At 34.1% G+C, this 27,003-nt stretch overlaps 2 protein-coding genes across 2 annotated transcripts; one reads left to right on the plus strand and one right to left on the minus strand.

Annotated features, from left to right (window-relative positions):
* The first annotated feature begins 8,116 nt into the window (after positions 1-8,116).
* On the plus strand, positions 8,117-17,240 carry LOC122031795 (indole-3-glycerol phosphate synthase, chloroplastic-like). The gene is made up of 10 exons (XM_042590942.1): positions 8,117-8,600; positions 9,921-10,175; positions 10,264-10,440; positions 11,292-11,366; positions 11,472-11,516; positions 11,635-11,799; positions 11,869-11,947; positions 14,583-14,665; positions 16,623-16,691; positions 16,935-17,240. The coding sequence occupies exons 1-10, from the start codon at positions 8,265-8,267 to the stop codon at positions 17,019-17,021; spliced, it is 1,371 nt and encodes a 456-aa protein (XP_042446876.1). The 5' UTR covers positions 8,117-8,264; the 3' UTR covers positions 17,022-17,240.
* A 2,164-nt stretch (positions 17,241-19,404) lies between these two features.
* LOC122032725 (transcription factor GTE1-like) lies at positions 19,405-22,586 on the minus strand. Its single transcript, XM_042592039.1, has 6 exons — positions 22,305-22,586; positions 21,869-22,099; positions 21,598-21,696; positions 21,349-21,407; positions 20,041-20,191; positions 19,405-19,715 (listed from the first exon to the last, which is right to left on the minus strand). Exons 2-6 carry the CDS (start codon positions 22,082-22,084, stop codon positions 19,557-19,559), a joined length of 684 nt encoding a protein of 227 aa, XP_042447973.1. The 5' UTR covers positions 22,085-22,099; positions 22,305-22,586; the 3' UTR covers positions 19,405-19,556.
* Between the last annotated feature and the right edge of the window lie 4,417 nt (positions 22,587-27,003).

Consider the following 27,003-nt stretch of genomic DNA (forward strand, 5'->3'; position numbering starts at 1 on the left):
CATAAGCCTAAAAGGTTTTAGAAAAGACAACATCTATGCCATCAACCTAACCATTTCTTCCATTAAGTGTTATTTAACACAAAAAGAAGAAACTTGGTTATGACATAGGAGGATGTCTCACACCAACTTTAGAAATATAAGTAAACTAAATGGACTTGTAAAAGGCTTACCAAAGCTACCTAACTTAGATTCAACTATATGTAATGCTTGTCAACAAGGCAAACAAACTAAATCAACCCACAAACAAACAAATCAACCACAAACTAACTCAATCTTAGAACTCCTACATTTAGACCTTTTTGACTCCCATGGAGTCAAATCTATAAATGGAAACTTATATTGCTTAGTAATTATAGACGATTATTCTAGGTTTACTTGGGTAAAATTCTTAAAACATAAAGATGAAACTTTTGAAATTTTTACAAATTTTTGTAAACAGATTGAAAACGAAAAAGATATTAAAATTAAAAGAATTAGGAGTGACAACGGGGGAGAATTTAAAAATCACAACTTTAACAGTTTTTGTCTAGAAAACGGTTACCATCATGAGTTCTCATGCCCTAAAACCCCCCAACAAAATGGAATTGTAGAAAGAAAAAATAGAACCTTACTTGAAGCTTCTAGAACAATGTTAAATGAGTATAACCTACCTAAATACTTTTGGGCAGAAGCCGTTAGTACAGCCTGCTATGTACAGAACAGAACAACAATAAATAAAACTCATAACAAAACATTCTTCGAAATGTTTTATAATAAACAACCTAATATAAAATATTTTAAAGTATTTGGGTGCCCAGTCTTATCTTAAATACAAGAGAACACTTAGGAAAATTCACCTCTAAAATTGAAAATGGAATTTTTGTAGGATATTCTCTAAATAGTAGAGGCTACAGAATTTACAATAAGGTTACCTTAAAAATTGAAGAAACTACTAATGTAAAATTTGAAGAAACTAAACAAGACATAGAACCTACACAAATACCTAAGTTTGTTCCAAAAACCAACCAAACTCTAAGTCATGAAGAAGAAGAACAACATCAAGAGAGTCAACCCCCTAGAATAATAAGGGTCAACCCAAATCATCCAATTGATCAAATAATCGGTGACCCAGACTTAAGAGTTCAAACCAGATCATCTTTTCGAAACCTAAGTCAAATTTCATTAATTTCAAAAATTGAACCCAAAACTGTGGATGAATCCTTACTAGACCCAGATTGGATTATAGCTATGCAAGAAGAACTAGCCCAATTTGAGCGTAATGAGGTTTGGGACCTAGTCCCACCACCTAAGAATAAGAAAATAATAGAAACAAAATGGGTATTCAGAAACAAACTAAGTGAAACTGGGGAAATTACTAGAAATAAGGCTAGGCTGGTTGCCAAAGGATTTAGTCAAGTTGAAGGACTTGATTATGATGAAACATATGCCCCAGTAGCCAGATTAGAATCCATCAGAATGTTACTAAGTTATGCAGCCCATAAGGGATTCAAACTATACCAAATGGATGTTAAGTCTGCCTTTCTTAATGAACTAATTAAAGAAGAAGTTTATGTAGGTCAGCCTCCTGGGTTTGAAAGTCTAGAACATCCTGATTATGTTTTTAAATTAAAGAAAGCACTATATGGACTTAAACAAGCACCCAGGGCATGGTATGAGAGGCTAACATCTTACTTAACATCTAAAGGATTCAAACAAGGTCAAATTGACCCAACCTTGTTTGTTAAATCATTAAATACAGACATATTTATTGCACAAATATATGTAGATGATATAATATTTGGCTCAACAAATTCAGAATTTTTAGAAGAATTTATTAATCTAATGGAAAAAGAATTTGAAATGAGCTTAGTGGGAAAATTAACCTATTTCTTAGGATTACAAATCAAACAAACAAATGAAGGAAATTATATTTATCAACATAAATACACCAAAGAATTACTTAAAAAATTCGGAATGGAAAATACAAAAGAAATAAAGACACCTATGGCAGTAAACACAATCTTAGACAGTGACCCAAATGGAAAACCAATTGATTTAAAACATTATAGAAGTGCAATAGGTAGCCTACTGTACTTAACTGCAAGCCGACCTGATATTTTATTTGCAGTTAGTATGTGTGCTAGATACCAAACTTATGCTAAGGAATCCCATTTAACACAGGTTAAAAGAATTTTTAGATATCTTAAAGGAACAACAAATGTAGGAATCTGGTATCCTAGGACAAATAATTTTGAACTAATAGGGTATTCTGACTCAGATTATGTTGGATGCAAATTAGACCGCAAAAGCACAAGTGGTGGATGCCAATTATTAGGTTCATCACTTGTTAGCTGGTTTAGTAGAAAGCAGCATTGTGTTGCTCTATCTACAACTGAGTCAGAATACATAGCTATAGGCGAATGTGTTGCACAATTATTATGGATGATGCATACTCTAAAAGATTTCAACTTAAATATCACAAATGTAAAAGTATTAATTGACAATATAAGTTCAATTAACTTAACCAAGAATCTTGTGCATCATTCAAGAACCAAACATATTGAAATTAGGCACCACTTCATCAGGGATCATGTTACTAAAGGTGATATTGAACTCAAATACATTGAGTCCAAATCAAATTTAGCTGACATTTTTACAAAACCACTCCCTGAAAGTGAATTTAGCAACTTACGGCGACAATTAGGGATGTGCCTAATAGACTAGGATTTTTTTTAAAAAAAACTACTTTTAAAATAATTTTTTTTAACTTATAAGTTAAAACTGTATGTTTTCAAAACTTTCCATTTTTAGATTTTCAAAAATAGCTTTGGCCTTAGACTAGTTTCGAATCCATAGAAAGCATGTACCCATAGGTCTAGTTTTTGAGCATCTCACCAACACCTTAGGTTTACCTTGCTTGTGTTTGACAAATATAGAAAAGGGTGAGATGCATAGGCCAATTGTCTGGACTTAAGATGCTTATTTCAGTGCATCAGCATAAGTCTGGACGTTAAATACAACTCATATATTAATCAGATTAAGTTGATCAGTCAAGTCAACTTAATCTGACTAACCAAGTGAAAGCTACTATCTTCTGATAGTCTGTTAGTACCTAACTGGTTAGACAGCTGGTTAAATTTAAGTATCAAGTTCAGGGGAAGAGTTAACTAAAATTTGTGTGTTTGAAAAATGTTTTATGTTTACAAAAAGTTAAACTTAACTAAGTGTTTGAAAAACTTGGAAGATTAATTCCACCTAATTTTCAAACCTGATTTAAAAAGTTGACTATTAAACTTTACAAATTTAGCTTTTATCAAATTAGCCTTAAAAAAATTTATTTTGGCAAAATTTAATCTCACTTAATTTTTGCTTTGTTTTGAAAAAGTGAAAAGTAAAAGTAAATGTTACTTAAACCAAAATTTTTTTTTGAAAAGTTGAAAAACCTGATTTAAAAATTTTTTTTACTTGGATTTTTTTCTTGAATTTTTGAACCAAACTCAGATATTTTTCAAGATCAGCTGTTTTACAGTAACTCTACACTATGTGTATCCTTGTTCTTTTTGATGAATGCCAAAGGGGGAGGGTTAGGTGGTTAAGTTAGAGCAACTAAATGCAAACTTGAAAAACTAACTTAAAAACCTCGAAAATCATGCTTGATTTTTGCATATATTTATCACTAACTTAACCAGGTTGTCATTCCATCAAAAAGGGGGAGATTGTTGGTGCGGTTAGCACTAATGGTCTAACTCAGGTTTTGATGAATGACAAATCAGGTTAAGTTAGGTTCGTCGTTATCTAACACTCTGATCGAGTGTGCAGGATAAGTCCAGCTAGGTCGACGGGCTGACCGGATAGCTGGCGAGAAGTCCAAGCGGGTCGACGGGCTGACCGGACGCTTGGCGAGAAGTCTAGCTAGGTCGATGGGCTGACCGAATAGCTAGCGAGAAGTCTAGCTAGGTCGACGGGCTGACCGGATAGCTAGCAAGAAATCCAGCTAGGTCGACGGGCTGACCGGATAGCTGGCAAGAAGTCCAGACGGGTCGAAGGGCTGACCGGACGTCTGGCAGGTAAGTGAGGTAAGTCACTGGAGGGGAGTGACTGCGAGGACGCGTTCCCGGGAAGGGAACATTAGGCGTCGATCCGGCTTAGATCCATTTCGGATGTCTAAGTCGAGATCGTGACTAGATTCCGGTCTCGGAAAGACGGAATCTAAATCATACTAACTTATGCTAATTCATACTATTATAAATGTGCTAATAATCTGTTTTGCAGGATATATATTGCCTCGGACTAACTTTGTTTTGCAGGAAAAAGGAAATTTCTGGAACAAGGTGGTCCGGGCGCCCGGAGGGGATCCGGGCGCCCGGAAGGCAAATTATATCCAGCCGAGTCGTCGCCACGTGGAGCATCACGGTTTGTGCAGCTACGTCGCATTCTAGGCGCCCGGAAGGGATCCAGGCGCCCGGAACAGCATATAAAAGAAGCCCCAGGCAGGAGCTTCATCAACAATTCATCTGAGAACTCTTCTACTACTGGTCTTGCTGCTCGACGTTCAGTGCGACGCCAACAACGCTCCGACAAAGTGCTCCTTCAGTTTTTATTTAATTTCCTTGTCGGTATTGCTTTATTTTCACTAGCATTTCCTGTACTCATTCTGTAATCATATTTCTATTTGTTAGTGATTGCCCAACGAAAGTGGTCAAGGACCACGGGCCTTCAAGTAGGAGTCGTCACAGGCTCCGAACGAAGTAAAAAATATTTGTGTCTATTTTACTTTTCCGCTGCGTTTATACTCTAAGTTTTCGAATCGATATTCACCCCCCCTCTATCGAATCTAACGGTCCTACAATTACTTCTTATAACAACTATTGAAAGCATTTGATGCTCACTTTGTATGTATGTGCATTTAGAGAGTATGATAAATCTTCATCTTCTAATAATTATGGAAATTTTATTGAGATGATAACACTTATGGGAAAATGAATGAGAGCATTGGAGACATTGTCTTAGAGAAAGTTCCAAAAAAGACAAATTATATTTCACCAAATATTCAGAAAGATATCTTAAATATTCTTATCAATAAAGTGATAACCAAGATTCATAAAGAAATCGAGGATAAAAAATTCTACATTTTAGTTAATGAAGCAAGAGATACATCTAACAAAGAGCAAATGACTATTATATTATGATTTGTAGATATTAATGATTTCTTATGAGAGTAGTTCTTTGACATTGTTCATGTGACTATATAACTACTACAATACTTAAAGAAAGAAATATCTAATGCTCATGGTCATTATAACTTGAATATCCACAACATGCAAGGATAAGAATATAATGATGTGAGCAATATGTGTGACTTTTAAATGGAATACAGACTCTTTTCTTGAAAGATTGTTCATATGCTTATTATGTACATTATTTTGTTTATCGACTTCAACTTGCATTAACTGTAGCTACTGAAAAAAAAGTATCCATTAAATTGTTTTTTTTCAAAATTTAATTCCATTTGTAAACTCATTAATCATCTCTTAAACACCATGTTGAGTTATATTTTGCTCAAAGAATTGAAGTTGCACATATGGTAGCTATTGGTGACCCTGATACTTATAGAGAATGTAATCAAATTGGAAATTTACTACGACTTGGAAAGACTCGTTGTAGGTCTGATTTTTGACTTAATTTATAGCATGATTGATATGTATAACTCTCTAATTACCGTGTTAGAAAGCATTGTGGATGATGGATCTTCTAACTCTATCTATGATAAAACTAGTAGTTCATTGATTACGATGAAGTCTTTTGAATTCATATTTATATTACACAGGATGTAAAAGATAATGAGGATAATAAATCAGCTTTGTCGAGCATTGCAATTGAAATCTCTAGATATTTTAAATGTAATAGACTATATTTCAACTACTAAAACTTTGCTTCATACTTTTAGAGAAGAAGAATTTGTTCTTCAATTTAGTTGTGTGAAAGAAGTTTGTGCCAAGTATGATATTGAGATACTTCACATGGAAACTCATTATAAATCTATAAGTTGTTCTTGTCGATGAAATGACTCAATCACAGTTAATCACCACTATATATTTGATATATTTATTGTGGCAATAGATTTTCAAGTCGAAGAGCTTAATAGTATATTCAAGGATGAGATCATAGCCGACCTAGAGGTTGTCAAGGTGGGGCCAACGCACAGGGACCCACCTCTGATGGGCCCTTTTTTAAAAAAAATTATATAATTTTTTTTAATACAAGCTAATAAAATATATTCATTAGAAAAAAATTTAGAAGATGTAATTATAAATGTTAAAATATAATGATTTTTTTTATAAAGGTGCCCTTAAGAAAGAGAAAAATATGCATGAAAGTAGTTGTTTCTAATTTCTATTTCCCTAAATCCTAATCTTTCAAAATTCACTTTTGTTCAACCTCAAACTCTTCACTCACACTGATAGCCATCGTCTAATGTTGCCGTTGTCACATTGTCATGTCGTCGCCCTCGCCTACAGATACTACACAGTAGTATAAAATTTTCTTACTTAAATTAAAGGAGGATTTTTTTTTTTGCACCAGATCTTTTAAAATCTAGGACCGACCCAAGATGAGATAACCGAACTTCTTAAGCGTAGCCGTACTTTTGAACCCAAAGAAATCAACTTGTTGAGAAATTCTATCATCTTAATTTCGATGCACAAGATTTGCTCCATTTGATAATACAACTAGACCATTATAAGCTTGATGTTGCTGGCTATGAAAATTTTCAAAATTTATCAACTATTTTTGAATTATGTTGAAGATTAGTTAAAACAAACAAATTAATACAATTTGATTGATAAGTGATTTGTTTCTCATTTGCTATATTTTTTAAATTATAATTATATCATTTATTTTTATATTAAATCTAATATATTTATTTAATTGACAGCTTGATTCATCTTATTTTACTCTTCTCGTTTCTACATCAACAATGAAATGAATATTTTCAACTATGAAATTTGTTAAAACAGTTCTTTATAACAAGATGGAAGAAGAGTTTTTAATAAATTCTATGATCATCTACATTGAACGAAAGTTAGTTCAAAAAATTGATAATGATAAAATAATTAATAAGTTTGACTCCAAGAATAATGTAAAAGCACAACTTCAATAATATTTTTGTTATACGCTTTTGAATGCATTGAGTATTAAATACTCTGTTTCATATTTTTAAAAAATTTATATTCACATACTTTTTTTATTTTATTTTATTTTTTGAATTATTTAATTTATTATATCAATTATACTATCGGTAATTTTGAATCATGGTTACGCCCCTAGTTATAGTGTTATTGCAACTACTATAAATGTTTTTAAAGTAATTTTGATCAAGTTAAAATAGTATTAATGAAATTTAAATAATTTTGATGATTTAATAAAACAGTGTTCTATATATAATAATTTTGATTAGAATGAAATATTATATTTGATCACATTATAATAACTTATAGCTGCTATAATAATGTTGAAAATAGCCCTCACAATATGATACAATTGATACTTACATGTAATATTATTGTAATATATCATAGGATAGGTTGATTCTCAGCACGTATGAAATATATCGTGGGTCACCTGACTCTCATAAAAAAAAGTCACTGTGTTGGATGAAGTCTCTCATTTAGTCTTTTCTAAGTCACATGAATAGTCTTAGAGGAGTTTTAGGGATAATTTTTATAAAAGTCATTTGATGATTCATTAAACGTGAAACCTAATCCTTTCAATTTTTGCTCATTTATTCAAGTACTTGTAGTTTGATCCTCAATTATAATAAATTTATAGATTTTTTTTACAAATAAGACGTATAACCAAATAAGAGTGATTTTTAATTTGTCCTGACAATCGGTAAAAAAAGTTTGTAAGACTAATAAAACTAACTAAATTTATCATTAAACTTTTCCAATCTTTGCCCGGTTAATATTCTTTTGGATCGGAAAACACAAAAGGTAATTTGATTCTTTGAATGAAGGAGGATATTCTCATCTCAAAGTCATGTGCGTAGCACGTGCGAGGAAAAAACAAGACGGGAATTTGTGATATTTTCTTTTTCCTTTTTTGTTTAGTATTATTATTATTATTATTCGGCCCTTAATCAGCCACTCACCTGCTCCTGTTTTTCTCGCGTCGCGAAACAGAGTCGTCCCAGCGCTGGGACTGCTTATCTTCCTGCTGCTCTCCTCCTCGTCCCAGCACCGATCTCCGTCCGATGGCAAGGTAAACCTACCGCTGCTCTCCGGAAAATGGCGGCGCCCGCCGCCGCTGGCTTCTTCTACGCTCCTTTCCAATTCAGGCAAGTTAAATCATTCTCCTCCTCCGATAAACCTTCCATTTCCCTTCATGCCCCTCTCGGGATCTCTCCTCTGTCTCTCTTCGCCATCTCGAAGAATCCGTCCCGCCGAGATGTCTCTTCCCGGTGCTCCGTGGACCCAAATACTTTATTAGAGGAGGAGGAGGAGGCGGAGAAGGAGGCAGCTGAGAAGCGCCGGGAACTTAATTCGACGAACTTGCCGTGGGACACGCCCACCCCCCGCGTTGAGGAGCTCTTCGACCAGTGCGGGGCTGAGAAGGATGTCGAGGTACCGTTTCCAGCCCCTTGGATATTTATAAGTTACTCATCTTGATTGGTTGAGTTGTTCAGACCATTGGTCAGAAGACGAAACTCGCTTTGGATTGTAATTCATGGTGTTAAAAAGCCCAACTCTGGGTGCATAAGCACTGCTTAGGGGAATTTTGAGAGCCAACCGCATATGATCTCACGAACACTCTACTTTGTGCAATTAAAAAACCTCGTTTGGTTCATAACTAATTTGGACTAAATCAAATTGACTAAAACTCTAAGCTATCCTGGTTAGTGAATTGTAACTTGTAAATGTTTAGTTAAACAATTAACAGGTATTTTGCAAGTAATAAATACTTTATATACCACTATCATATGCCTTCATATTTGTTTCCATGTACCATGTGTGCACTGTGTAGTGTGCTAATGACATACCACCTTGTATATGTTTTTGAAACCCTGGTTCAAATTAACTAAACATAATGAGATTGTGAGAAAATATAGGCATTGTTTCTATTGAATACTTTGATCCTATAATTACATCTACTGGACTTGTGTCTTTGGTTTCATTTGAGTCAAAAATATTTTTGTTTCATTAATGGAATCCATGCTAGATTGCTAGCACCAAAGCTTAATAAATTATCAATGTTTAATTCTCTATATTATGGCCTCCATTTAAAAGTGCAATCTTGATGCTTATGCACTTCAAGAATTTAAGTTGATGCTATTGCAAATGTAATTCTAATAGAGACGAATTTTTCTATTAGAGGAAAATGTCTTAAAACAGTCTACAACTTAATAAAATTTTGGGTTACTAATTTTCCTTTATATTGATCATTATTTTTATCGTGTTTGAGTTTTTTTTTTTAATATCCTTATAGAGACAAAAATTTTAGTATTAAGAGGAAGATCCATAAGATGCCATGTATTATTGCTCTGAATTGACTTTGTTTCGTCATCTATGACTTTTTCCCCCACAATTTGGCATTCAAGATAGACATTATTCCTCTAAAAGATTTAGGATCTTCACTATGCTTAATGAAAAATAAAAATATGAATGTTTAGTTCCTCATTTTTTTTGTCCGTGATAATCTATTCACTTTTTATTTTATGTGCTAAGATGAATTGGTACTGAGAATAATATATACTATATGATACAAAATATAGCTTTATTAACTAATCTTACCATTTCTGTTGTATTTTAAATAATATCCACTTGTATTTGTTCCTTTAATTTGTTGTTTGAAGCCAGTGACTCATTACCATAGCTTCTTGGTTTTATTTGGCTCAGACCATTGTTTAATTAGTTCACACTGTGATTATTTTCAACTTCATAAAGGAGACAACATTAGCAAGTACCTCTGTCACTGCCAAGGAGGAAATTTCTAATTCACTGAAGTTTCCCGAGTGCCAAAATGGGAAACTAGCAGAAGATGTTGCTGCAGTTCAGGGTGTAAAAATCAGGAGGCGGCCACCAACTGGACCTTCTAAGCATTATGTTGGGCCTTTTGAATTCCGCTTGGAAAATGAAGGAAATACCCCAAGGAACATCCTAGAGAAAATAATATGGGACAAGGAATCGGAAGTGACAAAGGCAATTTCTGATTTAACCTATGACTATTTTTTTACTATTATTTCTTAATTGGTGAATGCTGACAATTCTTATTTCTGCTTCCCTTTAGTTAAAAGAGAGAAGACCTTTAATCACAATAATGAAAGCCCTAGAGAATGCTCCACCTGTTAGAGATTTTATTGGAACATTGAAGGCATCATACGAACATACAGGTATGCCTGCATTGATAGCAGAGGTCAAAAAGGCTTCTCCAAGTAGAGGTGTGTTACGGGAGAATTTTGATCCAGTGAGTGTTTTGTATCCTAGTTTATTTTTTATTTATTCTCCTAGTTTTGTTCATATTTTGTTAAATGATGGGGTTGACACATTTAGTTAAGTTTCACACTTGTCATTAACTATATAATATTTGTTCATATGCTTTCTGATTCCTACTAATCTCAGACTATTAATAATCTTGCATATTTGATCATTGTTAAACTTATATAAGTATATATACATATTTCACTTAATGTTTTTTTTAATTCCATGCCTATCATATACCATCTCAGTGTTTCTTATGGTATCATTTGAGCCTATGTTATTGTTCTTTTTCGGGTCCACTCAAGTCAGGCAATGAATGCAACATAACCATCATGTTCTTGTTGATCGGTCCCCCAGTTTGGCAGTGTAAAGAAAATTCTTGAGAACAATTTGTGGATACTTTTTCTTACATTGAATCAGTCATCCATACATTTCTGTTTGACTAGAATTTTTTTATGTTGTGTCATTCTTAATTCAGTAGAATAAGCTAAAGTGTTTTATATAAAGCTTTCTGAGCTCTGGTTCAAAAGGACAAACATACTACAAATTACAAAATGTATATCTTACCTCACACTTCAAGTCTATATAGTGTATGTCTTTCAAGCTGCTATTCGGGATGCTTATTAAAAGGTTTATGTTGGTTACAGCCATTTGCAACTGAGATTTTAAAGGCTGAAATGCCATATCTTAGTAGAGGATATACCTTTTCTCATATTTATTTGAAAATCTGTTATTTCACAAGTCAATTTCTTGAAAGATACTGCCATAGATAAAACTTTTGATATTGTTTGTGGGTTTGCTTCTACATTTGGCCACTTACAATCACATTTAAAACAGGTTGAAGTTGCCAACTCATACGAGAAAAATGGAGCAGCATGTATAAGCGTCTTGACCGATGAAAAATATTTTCAGGTAGCATTCTCCTGTTTTATACTTCTTTTTTAACAATATCATTAATACTTGAAGCAATCCTATGGATAGAATGTGATTGCTTGAGGCTGTCTGTTTTGCTTCTAGGGAAGCTTTGAGAATCTTGAGGCTATTCGCAGAGCTGGAGTTAAGGTCTATAGTCAATTCTTCCAAGTTATCTTTTATTCTGGATGATTCTTTACAAACTATAGTTCTTTCTTGTCGAGCATATCTCAGTTAGTATGATAATCTAATCTAGTAAAAAGTGCAGTGTCCACTTTTGTGCAAAGAGTTTATAGTTGATGCCTGGCAAATCTATTATGCTCGCTCAAAGGGGGCAGATGCAATCCTCCTGATTGCTGCTGTTTTAACTGATCTTGATATAAAATATTTGACTAAAATCTGTAGGTTGCTTGGCCTAGCAGCATTGATTGAGGTTAGTTAACTTCCTCTATTTCTTTGAAAACACTTGAATGCAGATATTCATCATTTGGATCTTGCTTAGGTGCATAATGAAAGTGAACTGAACCGAGTATTGGGCATAGAGGGTGTACAACTAATTGGCATCAATAACCGTAATCTTGGTATGAGTATGTATATTCCTTTACTGCAAAACCTTTATAGTTACGATCTATGTTGCTCCTTTTCACCTGTAAAGTCAGGGGTGTAATCGAACCAAGCCGAGCCGAACAGTAAGAGGCTCAAGCTCAGGCTCGGATCGTTATCCCTAAGCTCGAGTTCGATTTGAGCTTTAGTTCTTAAGCTCGAGCTCGTAATAAAATTAGCTTGAGCTTAGTTAGAAAAAAGCTCATTAAAAATTAAACGAGCTTAGCCATAAGAATTATATATATATAAACGAGCATCTTAACGAGTACGTTCGCGAGCCTTAAACGAACATGTTTGTGAGTTCACTAATCAAATATTGTTAAGCTCGAGCTCAGCTCGATAATGTTTTCGAGCTTGAAATCGGGCTCAAGCTCAAGCTCGGCTCGTTAACATAATCGAACGAACTCGAATAAACTTTTTTTTTTTCAAACCGAGACCTGAATAGCTCGCGAACGGCTTAACTCGTTTACACCCCTATGTAAAGATGATCATCGCGGTTTTGCGATTTTGGTTTAATGTTGTTGAAACAAATTATTGACAGAAATTAAAGAACCTTTTTAATAAATCAGTTACACCTCAAGTTAAAGCTATCTGGTCCATTCTAACATTGAACTCTTCATATTTTTCCAGAATATAAAACATGGGTTATGGCTTACATTATATGATTTGTTTCTATAATTTGCTTTCACCTTCCTATATAAGCATATCCACTGTGAACTTGATAAGCCTAAGATTTGTTTCCATGTTTTAGAATACAGATAACCAACACCTTAACTGATCAATTATGAAAGCTCAGGATCTTCAACCTAACTGACCGGTCAGAATATAATATTGCATCTATTGCATGTCTGGACAAGTATTCCTCTCTGCTCTAATCCCCAAAAGTAACTTGGAGTAATATTTAGTAGTTGGACAAATGAACAAAGATAATTGTGAACTTTATCTTGTGCATTCTGTATTTCCATTGTCATCTAAAAATTGTAAAGAAAGATTTTTGAACTGAATTTGTTCTGTAATCGTAAGCCCAACTACTTCCTATCTCATAAGTTAGTGATATGCCTAGACTATGTGTTATTTTTCAGGAATAAAAAAGGCTAATGAGCCAACTCTTTGACCCAAAAAATCTAGCCTATGTTCGACATTCATTAGGATTACTTGATGTGCCCAAAATCAATATTGGTTACATTTTGAGGCAGATCTTAGCCAAATTCTTGGGGAATGTTGTGCTTTAATGGTTCTTAGTGTATTTGGTTGATCTTGTAGAAATATTTGAGCGAGAGATTTCAAACTGAATGATTAGCTGCCAGCCTTAGAGATGATTGTTATAATCAGTTGTCAATATTGGTTTTAGAGTCGGGATAAGAATCAGTATAAGGTAGTTAAAGAATCCAAGAAGCGTTAGTTGCATGGAATCGGTGGGAAAGTAAAAATAATGAAAAATACAATTTTTATTTTCATATTACATCAAATCTTGTAAAAAAGAATGTATATTTATTTTGTTACATATCTTAATAATGTCATATTTAGCCGACCCCACCTAGTGGAATAATGCTTGATTGTTGTTGTTTTTCTTAATAATGTCATATTTATTAACCAATAATATAAATAAGAATGCCTATTTATTAATATAAATTAAATAAATAAAAAGGGCAGCCCGATGCACCAAGCTCCCGTCATGCGGTTTCCCGGAGAAGGATCCATTGTACGCAGTCTTATCCTGCTTTTTGCAAGAGGCTATTTCCAAGATTTGAACCCGTGACCTTTTGATCACAAAACAATAACTTTACCATTGTGCCAAAACCCCCTTTCTAATATAAATTAATAAATAATAAATAAAAATTATAACCCATAATAGAATCATATATTTTTAGTATAATCACTCAATAACACTTTCTTATTAATAATTTTTAATTGGTACTATTACATAATATTCAATGTTACAGCATTTCAAGTTCCTAACTGCATTCAAATAATTTTTAGTTAAAGGAAGTAGAGTTTTTGGATGCTTGTGGATTGAGAGAGACTATTGCATTCTCTCTCGATCCACAATAACTTTACTTGATTGTAGTGAGTGAGTGAAAGATGGGAAGATGTTGAGTATAATGAGTGATGGAAAGGTCAAGTAAGTGATCCTAATCTCATCGTAAATTTTGAGTTGTGACAAGTAGAAGCAATTTAAGAGGGTGCTAAAGACTCTCCTTCTCATGCGAGTTCTCTAAAAATCAAGCTAGGATTAAAGAATACGGCAGGTTGGTCAAGTTATTCAAAGTCATCTCAATTTTACCAAACCTCAATTCATTTTCATCCATTTTGGCTCTCAATTTGACTAAATTTAATGGATTGCATGAATTTTGTCATCTAACTAATTTGTAGCTAATTTCTTTGAATCTCTAGTTTTTTCTAGATTAATTTTTCTGAGATGCTGATTTCTTGGCAAATTTTTTTGAATCAACCATTGCCTATAATGATCCAACCTTGGGCAATCTATTTTGAAATTCGTTGATTTTGCCAACTGGGAATATAGTAAAACAAGTACTATTTGTTTTGCATAAAGATATTTAACCATGTGATATAACCCACTAAATTTATATTCTTATATTTACCTTCTTGCAGAAACATTTGAAGTTGACATTTCAAACACAAAAAGTTTGTTGGACGAAGAGCGTGGGGAGCTGATACGCCAAAGGGACATCATTGTGAGAAAACTTATTGCTCCTTATTTTTAGTTCTAGCCAAGCAATTTAAATTGATTATGGAAATAAGATACTTGCTGTTATATATCCTATAAAATGTAAAAGTTTAACAACATTTTTTATTTATCAACCAATAATGGGTTTTGTATAGTCAGATGTTAAGTGCCTTGCTATACCAATATACTATGTTACTCGGATATGAGTATTTAACATGAGTGTGGATCTGACAGTCATTTCTAAATTTTGTTTACATGTGATCAACAAGGGTGTCGAGTATCCATCAAAGTGACAATGTCTTAGTGTCAGGCATGGGGATGAATGACGAACCAACTATCAAACCTACATGATATCTAATACCAACTGTACCGCATGCTATTGTTAGAGAGGAAAACAAATGAAACCTTAGTGGACAGTACGGGAATTATGTAGTATTAGTATTGTTGCATTCACTGAGTCATTTGCATGCTAGCATGGTAGGCAAGGTTTAAAATTTCGACCCGTGCCGAGGTTTCGGTCTCAGACCGGAACGATACGATTTCGGTATCGTATCGTGCCGTGCCGATATAGTTTCGATATTTTTTATTTATATATAGTAATTATAAGATAAATATGTTTATTGTGTATATAAAAATAAGTTGTATATTAATTTATTATAAGTTCTCAATTATTGAATAATTTAATATTGTTAGAAAAAATAATTAAAAATAATTTTATTTAAATAGAATTGATATATCAATAATTCAAATTAAAATGGAAGTATCTATAATAATAATAATAATAATAATAATAATAATAATAATAATAATAATAAGTATATAAATTAATACAAGATATTACTTTATATTAATAATAATTATATAAATTAACTATTTATTCATTTAATTAATTATTAATTAAATAATATATATTTTAAATAGTAAAAAATATCAAGTAAAAAAATTTAAAAAAAAATAAAAAAAATCAGAATATAAATATAATTTATTAGAATTTTTTTAAAAATTTAAATGAAATTTAAAATAATAAAAAATGTATTAGAATATAAATAAGAATTATTATATATTTTTTAAAAATTTTAAATGAAATTTAAAATATTATTTTTTCAGAATATTAATTAATAAAATTTATTTAATTTATTTTAATTTTAAATATATTTTTTATATATTTTATTAAGATAATTTAATTAGGGTTTATAAAAGTCTCTTCAAAATATCACACATCCTCCCCACATCCTTGGAAATCGTTTAAATTAATTAAATAAAATAAATAATTATTAAAAACAGAAAAAAAAAAATCGCGTACCTGCGTATTCGAGATTGCGCCCGCGATCATCGCGAGCGATCCCGCGGGGGGCGTCCAGCGACGCTAGAAGTGTTGTCGGACGCCTCCGGCGGCACTGGAAGGGTCGCCGGAAGCGTTCAGCGACCCTGCCGGACGCTTTCAGCGCCGCAGAAGGCGTCGCGCACGACGCCTTCGGCACTGCAGAAGGCGTCGCGCACAACGCCTTTGGTGCAGAAGGCGTCGCGGGACGCCGCCAGAGGCGTCTCGTGTCTCCTCCGGCGCCGACGAAGGCATCCCGCGTCTCCTCCGGCGCCGCCGAGACGGGGACACCTCCCGTGCCGGTTTCGGCCGTCCGGCGGAACGGTAAAAACTGTCCGTGCCGGGCGGCACGAAACGGCATTTCAAACCAGTGATGGTAGGTCCCATGTTCTGACCAAGTTATGTAAATCACTCTGTGCCATCATATTCCTGTTCTGGCCTATTTTAGTACTGGCCATTGCAGGACAGGTGTCGCTGTAGAAGCCTCTGATATCTTAGCTTCTATTGCTTAAGTCTCACTTCAGTATTTTTTTTTTTTACTTTAACTTCAGAGGTCAAATTTCGATGTACATGTTTGTATAATATATATAGGAACTACATTATCTCCGACACTAAATTTCTTGAATGCAACCTGCTTCTTCAGGTGGTATCAGAATCTGGTTTATTTACTCCTGAAGATATTTCTTATGTTCAAGATGCGGGTATCAAAGCAGTAAGTTTTTTTGTTTACATGTGTTATGGTGTGCATTTGGTAAAGCTTCAACAAGCACGATGAACTGCCCTTCCATAAGTGGTTTTCCCAATGCTTTTGGCTATAATTATAGTTGATAATCTAATGACCCTATAGTATAGCAGCAAGCAAATAAAATATTTTCTTGCCATTGAATTCTTGTATATCCATTTAGTTGTCGCATGTTCTTTGTTTTTAATCCCTTCCTTGCATTCATAATTCTAGGTCTTGGTTGGAGAATCTCTCATCAAGCAAGATGATCCAGGTGGAGCAATCTCTGGACTGTTTGGTAAAAGCATATCTGTGAGGTAATTTTACAGGAGTTGCTTTAACTCCAAGATCGAAGAACAGATTAGTTCCCTCATTTACAATTTGATTTGTCTTCGTATTTCCTACTCGTTTTGGTGTTCCTATGTGAGTCTTTCCTCGACCATCGAAGTGTATTGTGCATGTTTCAGCTTTTGATTATGGATGTTTCTAATATCTGTCTTTACATTTGGAATCGAAGAGAAAATATTCTCTTAGTCCTCATTGGTTGAGTTATTCCTAACATTTTTATCCAGTTCAAGTCAGGTGCATTCATAATTCACCTCTCTTCAGAAGATCAATGTTAACAAAAATATTCAATTAATTTGTGAAAAAGTGATCATCCATGAGGTTCTCCATGTCTCCTTGATATCTTGTTGTCTTCACTAGCAATAGCCCCCAAAATTGTTGTGGATGATGTTCCTATGCAATCCTTCTCTTCTAGCTATCCCACTAGAAGTTGAACACCTAATCATGGAAACTGATTGTGAGCTGCCACCTTAGAAGACTTTCATTGGTTGCAAATGAATGATTAAGTTCAAAATAAAAGTTAATAAATCCATCCTCATAAAGCCCATCTCGTGGCAAAAGTATGCAACCAAGAATATAGAGATTTCAATGCAATTGATTCTATGCAGCAGCTAGATGTGAAAAATGCATTCCTCAATTGTATATTGGAAGAAGTCCTCAGATTTTTATGACCTCAAACAAACTCCTATGTGGTTCGCAAAATTTAACAACATTATGATCACTGATGGATTTCAACCTATCCTTATAGTATCAGTCTACTTTTCCATTATTTTTTTAAAGAAATTATTCTCCTTCTCGTATATGTTGATGATATAATTATTAGAGGAGATGCTTTTGTTGGGAAACAAAGCTCACAAGTAGTCTAGTTTGACTAAATTGTTTTGATATGTTTATCAAAAGGTTTAATTTAGGTGTCACTTGTATTTTTTGATATGCACATAGACTTGCATATTGCATATGAAGCTTGTAGAGTTAGTTGACTCGATGAGGTTGTGTTGGTTTGCGCTTAATGGCTCAGTGGCATAGGACCAATATTAAAACTTAGAGAAGTTTGGAATAGACTATGGTAAGGAGTGCTGGGTGGTTGCAAATGTGATCATAAGATTGTGGGTTCAATGACTCAAGGCCTGGTACGAGGTGGACTTGAAAGGCGAGGAGGATATAGATGATAGGAAGTAAGTTTAGGGAGTTTGTGAAAAATCCTATTGGACAATAAGTTCTTAAGGAATTTTATTGAGTTGTAAAACTTTCATAGAAATATTTTTAATCAAGTGCTTACATTGGTCAAACTTTGAACAATCTTCTAGTAAAATAATATTTTTATGAGATGTTGTTAGGGTGGTAAATAAGTCAAGCCGAATCAAGCTTTGTGGTGTTCAAGCTTATTTGATAAGGTAACCGAGTCAAGTCGAGTCGAGACTAAAATGAACCAAGTCATTAAAATGATTGTCAACTTTGACTTGATTTTTTTTTATGACTTTGAGCTTTCTTTGAGTTTGATTTAAGTTTGATTCATTTAGATATTATCAAGCTCTCAATTCAAGATATTGAAACTTTTACATTTTAAGGTTGTTTAATTAGTTAGCGAGGTTGATAATATAAATTTATTTGTTGATTTTGAAAGTTTCTTTATTTATTTAGCAAGTTGATAAGAATTTTATTGATAAATATGATTCACGAACGTTGTTCACGAATATTGTTCACGAACGTTGTTCATGAATATTGTTCACGAATGTTGTTCACGAATATTGTTCGTGAATATTGTTCATGATCGTTAACGAGCTGAACACATATGTGTTCAAGCTTATTCGTTTAGTTAAACAAGTTGTTTAAGTTTGCTAGGTTGCTAGGAGCCGAGCGGGTGTTGGTCTCTGGCCGGCTCCGGCCGCCCACTCCGAACCAAATTATAACCTAGAGGGGACGGTGAACTCAAGAAGAGATTATAACCAATTGTGGCATGATTGCGACTACAATCGTGTCGTAATTATAAGTGGTTCATCTCCTAGTCGATAAAAAAAAGGACCGAGATCTTTCTCTGGTTTTTATTCAGGATAATTGTTCATAGCTAGCCAGGAGGAAGAACAAAAAGTTATTCCGTCCCATTTCGAGACGACGAAAAAAAGAGAAAAAAAAAAATCTGCATGTGGATTTAAAATCCATCTGTCGTTTATTTTATTTTATTTTTTTTTGATAGGTAAACTAGAGAGAATGACTCAACTCTCATGGATGCTTCGAATATACCACAACACAACAATTTGCACTGCCATCAGAACAAACAATACAAATTATTACACAACCAACATCATGACCGCATTGCTAAACTTGATTCGAACTTTTTTCGGTATGCCAGAAATACCACTAGCAAAAGCTGTTTAAAGGCAAAAACTTCTTTCAAACATCTTGGGCAACAAAAAAGGCAACTTGTTTCAAAAGTTCCTACTAAATTTCTTCAGCAACAAAAGTAAGTTGCATTTACATGTATGACATTAAGCAACATCATAACACCGAAAGCTATTTGTTTCTCTTCTTCGCTGCACTCTTCACCAAAGCTTTGCAAATAATCTCTCTCTTTCTCTTCAAGTTGTCGTTAGCCTTTACCACAGAGTTCTTTGCTTGATTCTCTAATACCCTTTTCATGAAGAATTTGAGCTTCCACAATGTGGTTTCACTCTGCAGCAATACAAAGATAAGCAAATTGAATTCACTGATCAGCGAGAATGAAGCCTCAAAGAAGGCTGCTATCTGAATGACATAATAAGAATATGTTATCAATGCAAACTTGAGATCGGTATCTAAAACGCAAAGAGCAAAGTTAACCACTTTTTGCACATCTGTGAAAGAGGCATATGCACCATTTTACTTGCAAAGTAGTGGTTACAAATGGAAAGGTTTTCAAGAACATGGTGATCCATTAGCAAAAGTTACAAATTCAATCCAAAAGGCTAGTTTTTCTGGTATAGCAACAAAATATGAAAGAAATAAAAAAGAGAAATACCTGCGCATCCAAATCGAGGTCCACTACTTCGCCAGTGGCTTGGAAACTAGGATTGTCTTCAGTTATAATTTCTAAAGCCATGTTAAGATCTTCAGGGGATAAAGTGCTCAGGCCAACCCCAAGTTTCCTTTTCTCCTCTGTAGTCATTTTTCTGAAAACAAATAAATTTAAGCATTCGTCACACCATCATATTCGCGGTTCACTTTCACACTACTGGAAAAACAATACGGGCAGACTAAATGGAAGTAACAATAACCAATGTCCTAAAATAACCTCATGTTGCTAACAAAATAACAGATTAAATTTTCTGAAGTGAAACTAGTATTTTAATGTTCATTAAATAAGTGGAAAGAATTTTTATACAAAAGCAAAGGGAAGAGCAACAAGAAAGAAAGAAGAATTAGAATGTTCATATATACGTCATTCAATTATATATTAGATTACAAACTTTCAAGTTTGAAATAATCTCTATTTAAGTGGGATGTAATTTACATAATAACTTTGTTTTAACTTGGTTTACTATGGAGTTCAAATAACAATTAAAAATAGTTGTATGGAAGTAAAGAGACTAAGGAAAAAACAATTATTTTAAATAGGATGAATGGTTGATATTGAGGGCATAAAGCAAATATATCATATTATAAAGATCCTTTCAGTTAGCGCAAAGGAAGGATATCATTTTGCCAGCCGATTATCATGCTGAACATGTATAAGACATGTATGCTCAACTATTCGACACTTTAATTGTAGCACACTCCAGATGGCATGAGAAGATGGATAGGGTTAGGGAGAGAACTCATCAAGACACAAGATGCCAGATAGGATTCTTCTTCTTGATGCCTTCATACTAATCCGAGCCAGCAGCACCGTCAATCGGTGTGCCAACAAGGCATCAACACAATATCATCTCTGCTGGAGTTAAATATCCTAGCTAAGACCAATACTTTGAACCTTGATTAATACTAAAACTAAAATAATGAATTTTCCCTGGAGTTCCATCTGCCCTAACTTTCTACCTGGTCGCTAAATTATGTTACAAATAATATTTTAAGATCTACTGTCTGGCTGATAATCTTTCTCAATGGGATATCTTGCTATTTAATCACTAGTTTGTAGCCAAGAACCACACAAGGGCAGGCAACTTTTTCTAATTCTTGCCCTACATCTGTTGAATGATCAACTTCTAAATGTCAATAGTTGCTCAACAGTTTAGCTAAATTAAAGCATTCAAACAACAAAGCAGAAGAAGCTGCATGTTTGTGTATATCGTACATTCTATAAGGATGATGATGAGGCAAAATTGTTTACCTGCATTTCTCTATTATCTTCGCCCTTAGATCTTCCAATTGTGAATTGAGGTCATCAAGCTGAAAATTGGATTAAAAGTTATGAAAAAAAACACAATTGTGCTCTAACATGATTAGTTTCTATAACCTGGAGAAGACCAAGATAACATTTACATAGTCATATGACTCCAGCCTCTCCACTAGAGTAAAGAACTACAACCACTACCAGAAATGGAAAGTAACAAGAACACATTGAGTATACAAAAATTACCTCATTATATGTCTCTCTAGCTATTTTTGCATATGCAGGCTTTCGAGAATTACGAATATTTGAATGAGTTTGAGCTCCCTCATCTTTTTGTCTTGCTTCCTGGGAAGTAAAAAATTCAAGAAAAATCATAAGATAAAACAAAAAGGTATTTACAATGACAGATTTGATGCCATTAACAGAGACTAATAGATCCATGAAGAAAATGGAAAGCAAAATGTTACTGGAAGATAAAAAGAAGATGGGAGAAGAAATAAGAGTAGCTCAACTCAACCTCTTCAACTACTTTAGGTAGCAATTGCAGCCACTTCTCTTCAAAATTTTCCAGCGATGACTTTGCCATAACATGAATATCACTTTGATCATCATTGTGTTTCATTGCATTAGTGAAAACCAATCTTGCATCAGCATATATTTCACGAACATTCTTATACCAACTGCCATCCTTATCCTTAGCTTCCATCTGGCTCTTGATTGTACCAGAAACCATGGGTTTTGTAGCGATCTAGAAGCACAGAAGGATAAAGTAAAATATTGGGGGAAAAAAGACTTAAAAAGTATACCAACTGAATTTTTAAGGGATTGCTTCTAAAAACAACATTGAATACTTCTAATCAATTGTTTTGACCAGTGAAGAAGCCGACAGATACATTTCATGGAGCAATGACTTCAGACCCCGAGAGAGATAGCGATAGAGAGAGATGAAAGACCTGAGTCCGGACGGAGAGTAGGCGAGCACCACAGCGCGTTGGAGGTTCGATCGGAGGGTCCGCTGTCCGATCCAAGCACGGCGTCGTGAAGGGACGGAGGAATCGGAAAAGGAAGGAAGAGAGAGAAAAACGGGGATCTAAGATTTCCAGAGAAAGGGTGTGCTGTCGCCGCTGCCCTCGCCGGCGGCTTGATCACGCTGCTCTCGATTGGGATCAGGGCGCCGATCGGGCGGAGTCGCAAGAGAGACGAAGAGAGGGGAGGGGGGAGGGGAGAGGGGACGAAGAGAGTCGTGCTCTCACATGATTAATTTTCTTTTCTTTTATTGTTGTTTTTTTCTATTTTCCTTTTTTTTAGTATATTAAAAATATAAATAAAGTTTTATTAAAATTGCTTTAATTTTAATTTTTTATTTTTTAAAACATTAATTAAAAGATAAAAAAGAAGGAAAAATAGATAAAAAAGAAGAAGAAAATAAAACGCAGAAACGGATTAATTCTATCTATATTTATCTCCTATATTGATGGGACAGGCACCAAGATACAGTTACGATTATATATATATATATATATATATATATATAAATATATATAAAAAGAGAGAGAATTGTTATTCTACGGATTATTTCCTACGGATTACTATAGACCTTGCCATGTCATTTTCTTTTTAATTTTTTAAATGTAACTTTTTCTCTTTTCCTTCATTCTCGCTGAAACAATTTATTTCACCAAAACTCACCGCACAGCTTCGCTCACTAGCCACTCGCCTTGCCGCCCACCTCCTGTCCACCGTCGACGGCCTCTGGCCGCCTGGACCCAACCTAATGCTGTAGCATGGGGGGGGGGGGGGGGGGAACCCTTAGGGGGATCGCGACATGGATTTCAACCGCAATCGCTAATGGATTCCAGCGAGTTAGGCACGGTGGGCGGGCGGTACGGTGGCCAGGCGACCAACAAGTGGCGTGCAGCGAGGTTGTCATGGTGGGGGATTGCGGCATGGATTCTAGCCGCAATCGAGCTCGATCGCGTTGGATTCCAATTGCGATCCGGCTTGATTGCGACCAGAATCTGAGCGATCACGGGCGGAATCCGATCACTGTCAGACCCTGATCAGTTCACGACCAGATTGCAACCGGAATCCGGTCAAAATCCGACTCGATCCGGCCGCCACACTAGCGACCGCGATCACGGCTGGATTTCAACCGGATTGTCGTCGGGATTCTGGATGCAATCCAACCGGCAGTGGGCGGGTGGGCGGGTGGGCGGCAGTGGGCGATGGGCGAGTGGCTGACGGCGAGGCTGGCACGATCACCGCCTGGCACGATTGTCGCTGGCACGATTGGTACACGAATAGTGGTTTCGGCGAGAGGAAACAAGGAGAAAAAATGCAAGTAGAAAATTAAAAAAAAAACTGACATGGCATGTCCACAAAAGCGGTCCGTAGTAAATAGTCCGTAGCATAATATATATATATATATATATATATATATATATATAATTTTTCTAATTAGCATATTGAAAAAAAAAAATTGCACCGCTCTGATTTTAATTTTTTTAATACATTTTAAATATATATATTTTTAATAAAAATCAAAGTTAGTGTATTTGATGAAATCCTATATTATTGCGGTGCAACTTTACTTTAAAAAAATAATTAATTAGATGACAGATTTATAGCATAAAAGTTTTTCACTAGATATCAACGTAGATTAAGAAATATTTATAATGGATAATTCAAAAGTCTAATATTCATTAGTTGCAAATTTTATTTGGAGAAAAAATCTGTCATAGCTGAGAATTGTGGGTACTTGGGAGATAACTGAGCGCTCTTACCATTGCACCATAACCATGAGGCCAAAAAATGATTAACTGGATTGGATTATGTCAAGCCTGGGATGATCAGCTCGGCTCCCTGAAAGTTCTCCACCGATCATCAGTGTAAATCGGGAAGTAATTACGACTGACGGCTTAGAAGCCAAGTATTCCTTAGTTGCAAGTGTTGGATCGAATTTTACGCTAGAGGGGGGGGGGGGGGGGGGGGGGTAATAGTGTTTTAAAACCTTTCGAGAAGAGTTAAGCGCAGCGGAAAATGAAACAAGGAAAAATAAAGAAGACAGAGACACCAAGCTTTTTACTTGGTTCGGAGCCTGGGTCGACTCCTACTCCAAGGCCAGTGGTCGTTGACCACTTTCGGTGGGCAATCACTATCAATCCGTAAAATGATTATAATTTGAGAGTACAAGTATTAAATGAAGAACAAGTATACCGACAATACAAAGATGAAGAAATTAGATGTCGGATGTCGGAGTAGCAGAGCGCAGTTGAAGACTTCGAAGCAGCGTACAGGAGCACAAGATCTTTTGTTCGAATTATTGTTGAGACTGCTCCCCGAGGCTCCCTTTTATAGGCTCTACAGCATTGATCCAGAACCTCGAAGTTCGGGATCAACTTTGACCCGAAGCGGATCAGTCGATCGATCCCCATTTTGGTCGACCGATCAGACGATCTTCACCTCATCTGATGCGCTCGCTCCGCTTCGCTCTGGTCAAAGCCTATCCACGGTTCGGTTGACCGATCATCGGTTCGGTCGACCGATCAGCTGCTCTGACCCGATCCATCCGGCCTGATCCAGCCGACGATTATCCTTGGTTTGGTCGACAGAACCCAAGGTCCGGTCGACCGATCCCCTAGTCGAACCCGGTCCACTTCCTGGAAATCTGATCTGCTGCTTTGGAGGTTCGGTCGACCAATCCAAGTGTTCGGTCGATCGATCCTGGTCAGTTCTAACCTGCACAAAAATGTTAGTCTCCTGCAAAAAAGAGTTAGAACAGAATAGATAGAATAGATAAAAAGTAGTAATTAGATTCCGTCTCACCGAGATCGGAATCTAGTCAAGATCTCGACTTAGAGTACCAAAATGGCTCTAAGTCGGATCAACGCCTAAGTTCCCTTCCCGGGAACGCGTCCTCACAGTCACTCCAGTGACTTACCTCACTTATCTACCAGACGTCCGGTCAGCCCTTCGACCCATCTGAACTTCGTGCCAAATGTTCAGTCAGCCCGTCGACCCATTTGGACTTCGTGCCAGCTATCCGGTCAGCTCGTCGACCTAGTTAGGCTTCGTGCCAAACATCCGGTCAGCCCGTCGTGTCTAGACTTCTCCTGCACACTCGATCAGAGTTTTAGATCAACAACAAAACTAACTTAACCTAATTTGTCATTCATTAAAACCATCCGGTAGAATCTAGTAAAAATATTTAAAATTTAAAAAACAACTTAGTTTTTAAAAGAAACATACTTAGAATAAAAAAAACATTTTTCAAATACTTATTTTAAAATAATTAAGTCCTCCCCTGAATCCGAGAATTATTTAAAATAAAACTTTTGAAAATATTTTCTAAAAAAAAGATTTTTGAAGTAATTTTTTTTTAAAAATAAATTGAGGTAGAATTTTCTAAAGAGATTTTAAAGAGAAATTTGAAAAACATTTAAGGAGATAATATTTTAAGTAAAAAATAAACCTCCCCTAAATTTTATACTCTTTTAATTTATTACTCTCCCTTAATTTATTACTCTTCCTTATTTTATTACTCCCCCTTAATATAATGCTAAGGTTTGGATGGGTTAAATTTCACAGCCTTAACACATTTTTCTAATCTAGTAACACTTATATTATTTACATAATTATCTCTGTATCCTTGGTATAATTGTTTATTTGAGTTTGATTAATCAATAATTAATTTTAGATTCAGTCGTTTAAACTTTAGTTTAAGGTTAAATAAGATAAGATTTTATTAATTCAAACTAGTTAACCATTATTGATTAATTTTTACTTAATTTAATATTTAATAAAATAATCTAAATTTCGTATTAATTGTCTTATTATCAATGGATTGAAATAAATAGTTATAATTTATAATTTGTTTTTCATTTACTTAAGATCTTTAAGTGTTGATTAAGTAACTTAAGTTATACTTAATTAGGATTAGGTAAGTAGCTTAAGTTAATTTAAGTTTAAAGTTTAAGATTTGATTAACTTAAGTGTCTTAGAGTTACAATGAACTTTAAAGTCTTTTAAAATGATTTTTAAAAGAGTTTTTTAAAAGTTTTTAAAGTAATTTTTTAAAGAATTTTTAAAATGATTTTTAAAAGAATTTTTAAAATGTTTTTTAAAAGTTTTCAAAATAATTTTTTTAAAGAATTTTTAAAATGATATTTAAAAGTTTTTTTAAAATAATTTTTTAAAGAATTTTTTAAAATGATTTTTAAACGTTTTTAAAAATAATTTTTTAAAGAATTTTTAAAAGTTTTTAACATAATTTTTAAAAGTTTTAAAAATAATTTTTAAAAGAGTTTTTAAAATAATTTTTTAAAGATTTTTAAAAATAATTTTTAAAAGAGTTTTTTAAAGAATTTTAAAATAATTTTTAAAAGAAATTTTTTAAAATGATTTTTAAAGGAATTTTAAAAATAATTTTAATAATGATTTTAAAAAAAATTTAAAATAGTTTTTAAAATGATTTTTAAAAGATTTTTTTAAAAAAAAATTAAATGTTTTTTAAAGAATTTTTAAAATGTTTTTAAAATAATTTTTAAAATGTTTTTAAAATAATCTTTAAAGAATATTTTTAAATGATTTTAAAATTATTTTAAAAATGATTTTTGTATAAAATATTTTTTAAAATGATTTTTAAATAATTTT

The sequence above is a fragment of the Zingiber officinale genome, chromosome 11A (genome assembly GCF_018446385.1).
Source record: "Zingiber officinale cultivar Zhangliang chromosome 11A, Zo_v1.1, whole genome shotgun sequence".
Lineage (NCBI taxonomy): Eukaryota > Viridiplantae > Streptophyta > Magnoliopsida > Zingiberales > Zingiberaceae > Zingiber > Zingiber officinale.

Coding starts and splice junctions, on each gene's coding strand:
- LOC122032725 (XM_042592039.1), bottom strand. CDS start 22,084: ATGGTTTCTGGTACAATCAAGAGCCAGATGGAAGCTAAGGATAAGGAT. Junction 21,697..21,868: donor TACCTAAAGTAGTTGAAGAG/GTTGAGTTGAGC, acceptor TTTACTTCCCAG/GAAGCAAGACAAAAAGATGA. Junction 20,192..21,348: donor AAGATAATAGAGAAATGCAG/GTAAACAATTTT, acceptor ATTTGTTTTCAG/AAAAATGACTACAGAGGAGA.
- LOC122031795 (XM_042590942.1), top strand. CDS start 8,265: ATGGCGGCGCCCGCCGCCGCTGGCTTCTTCTACGCTCCTTTCCAATTC. Junction 11,367..11,471: donor CCGATGAAAAATATTTTCAG/GTAGCATTCTCC, acceptor TTTTGCTTCTAG/GGAAGCTTTGAGAATCTTGA. Junction 11,948..14,582: donor CATCAATAACCGTAATCTTG/GTATGAGTATGT, acceptor ACCTTCTTGCAG/AAACATTTGAAGTTGACATT.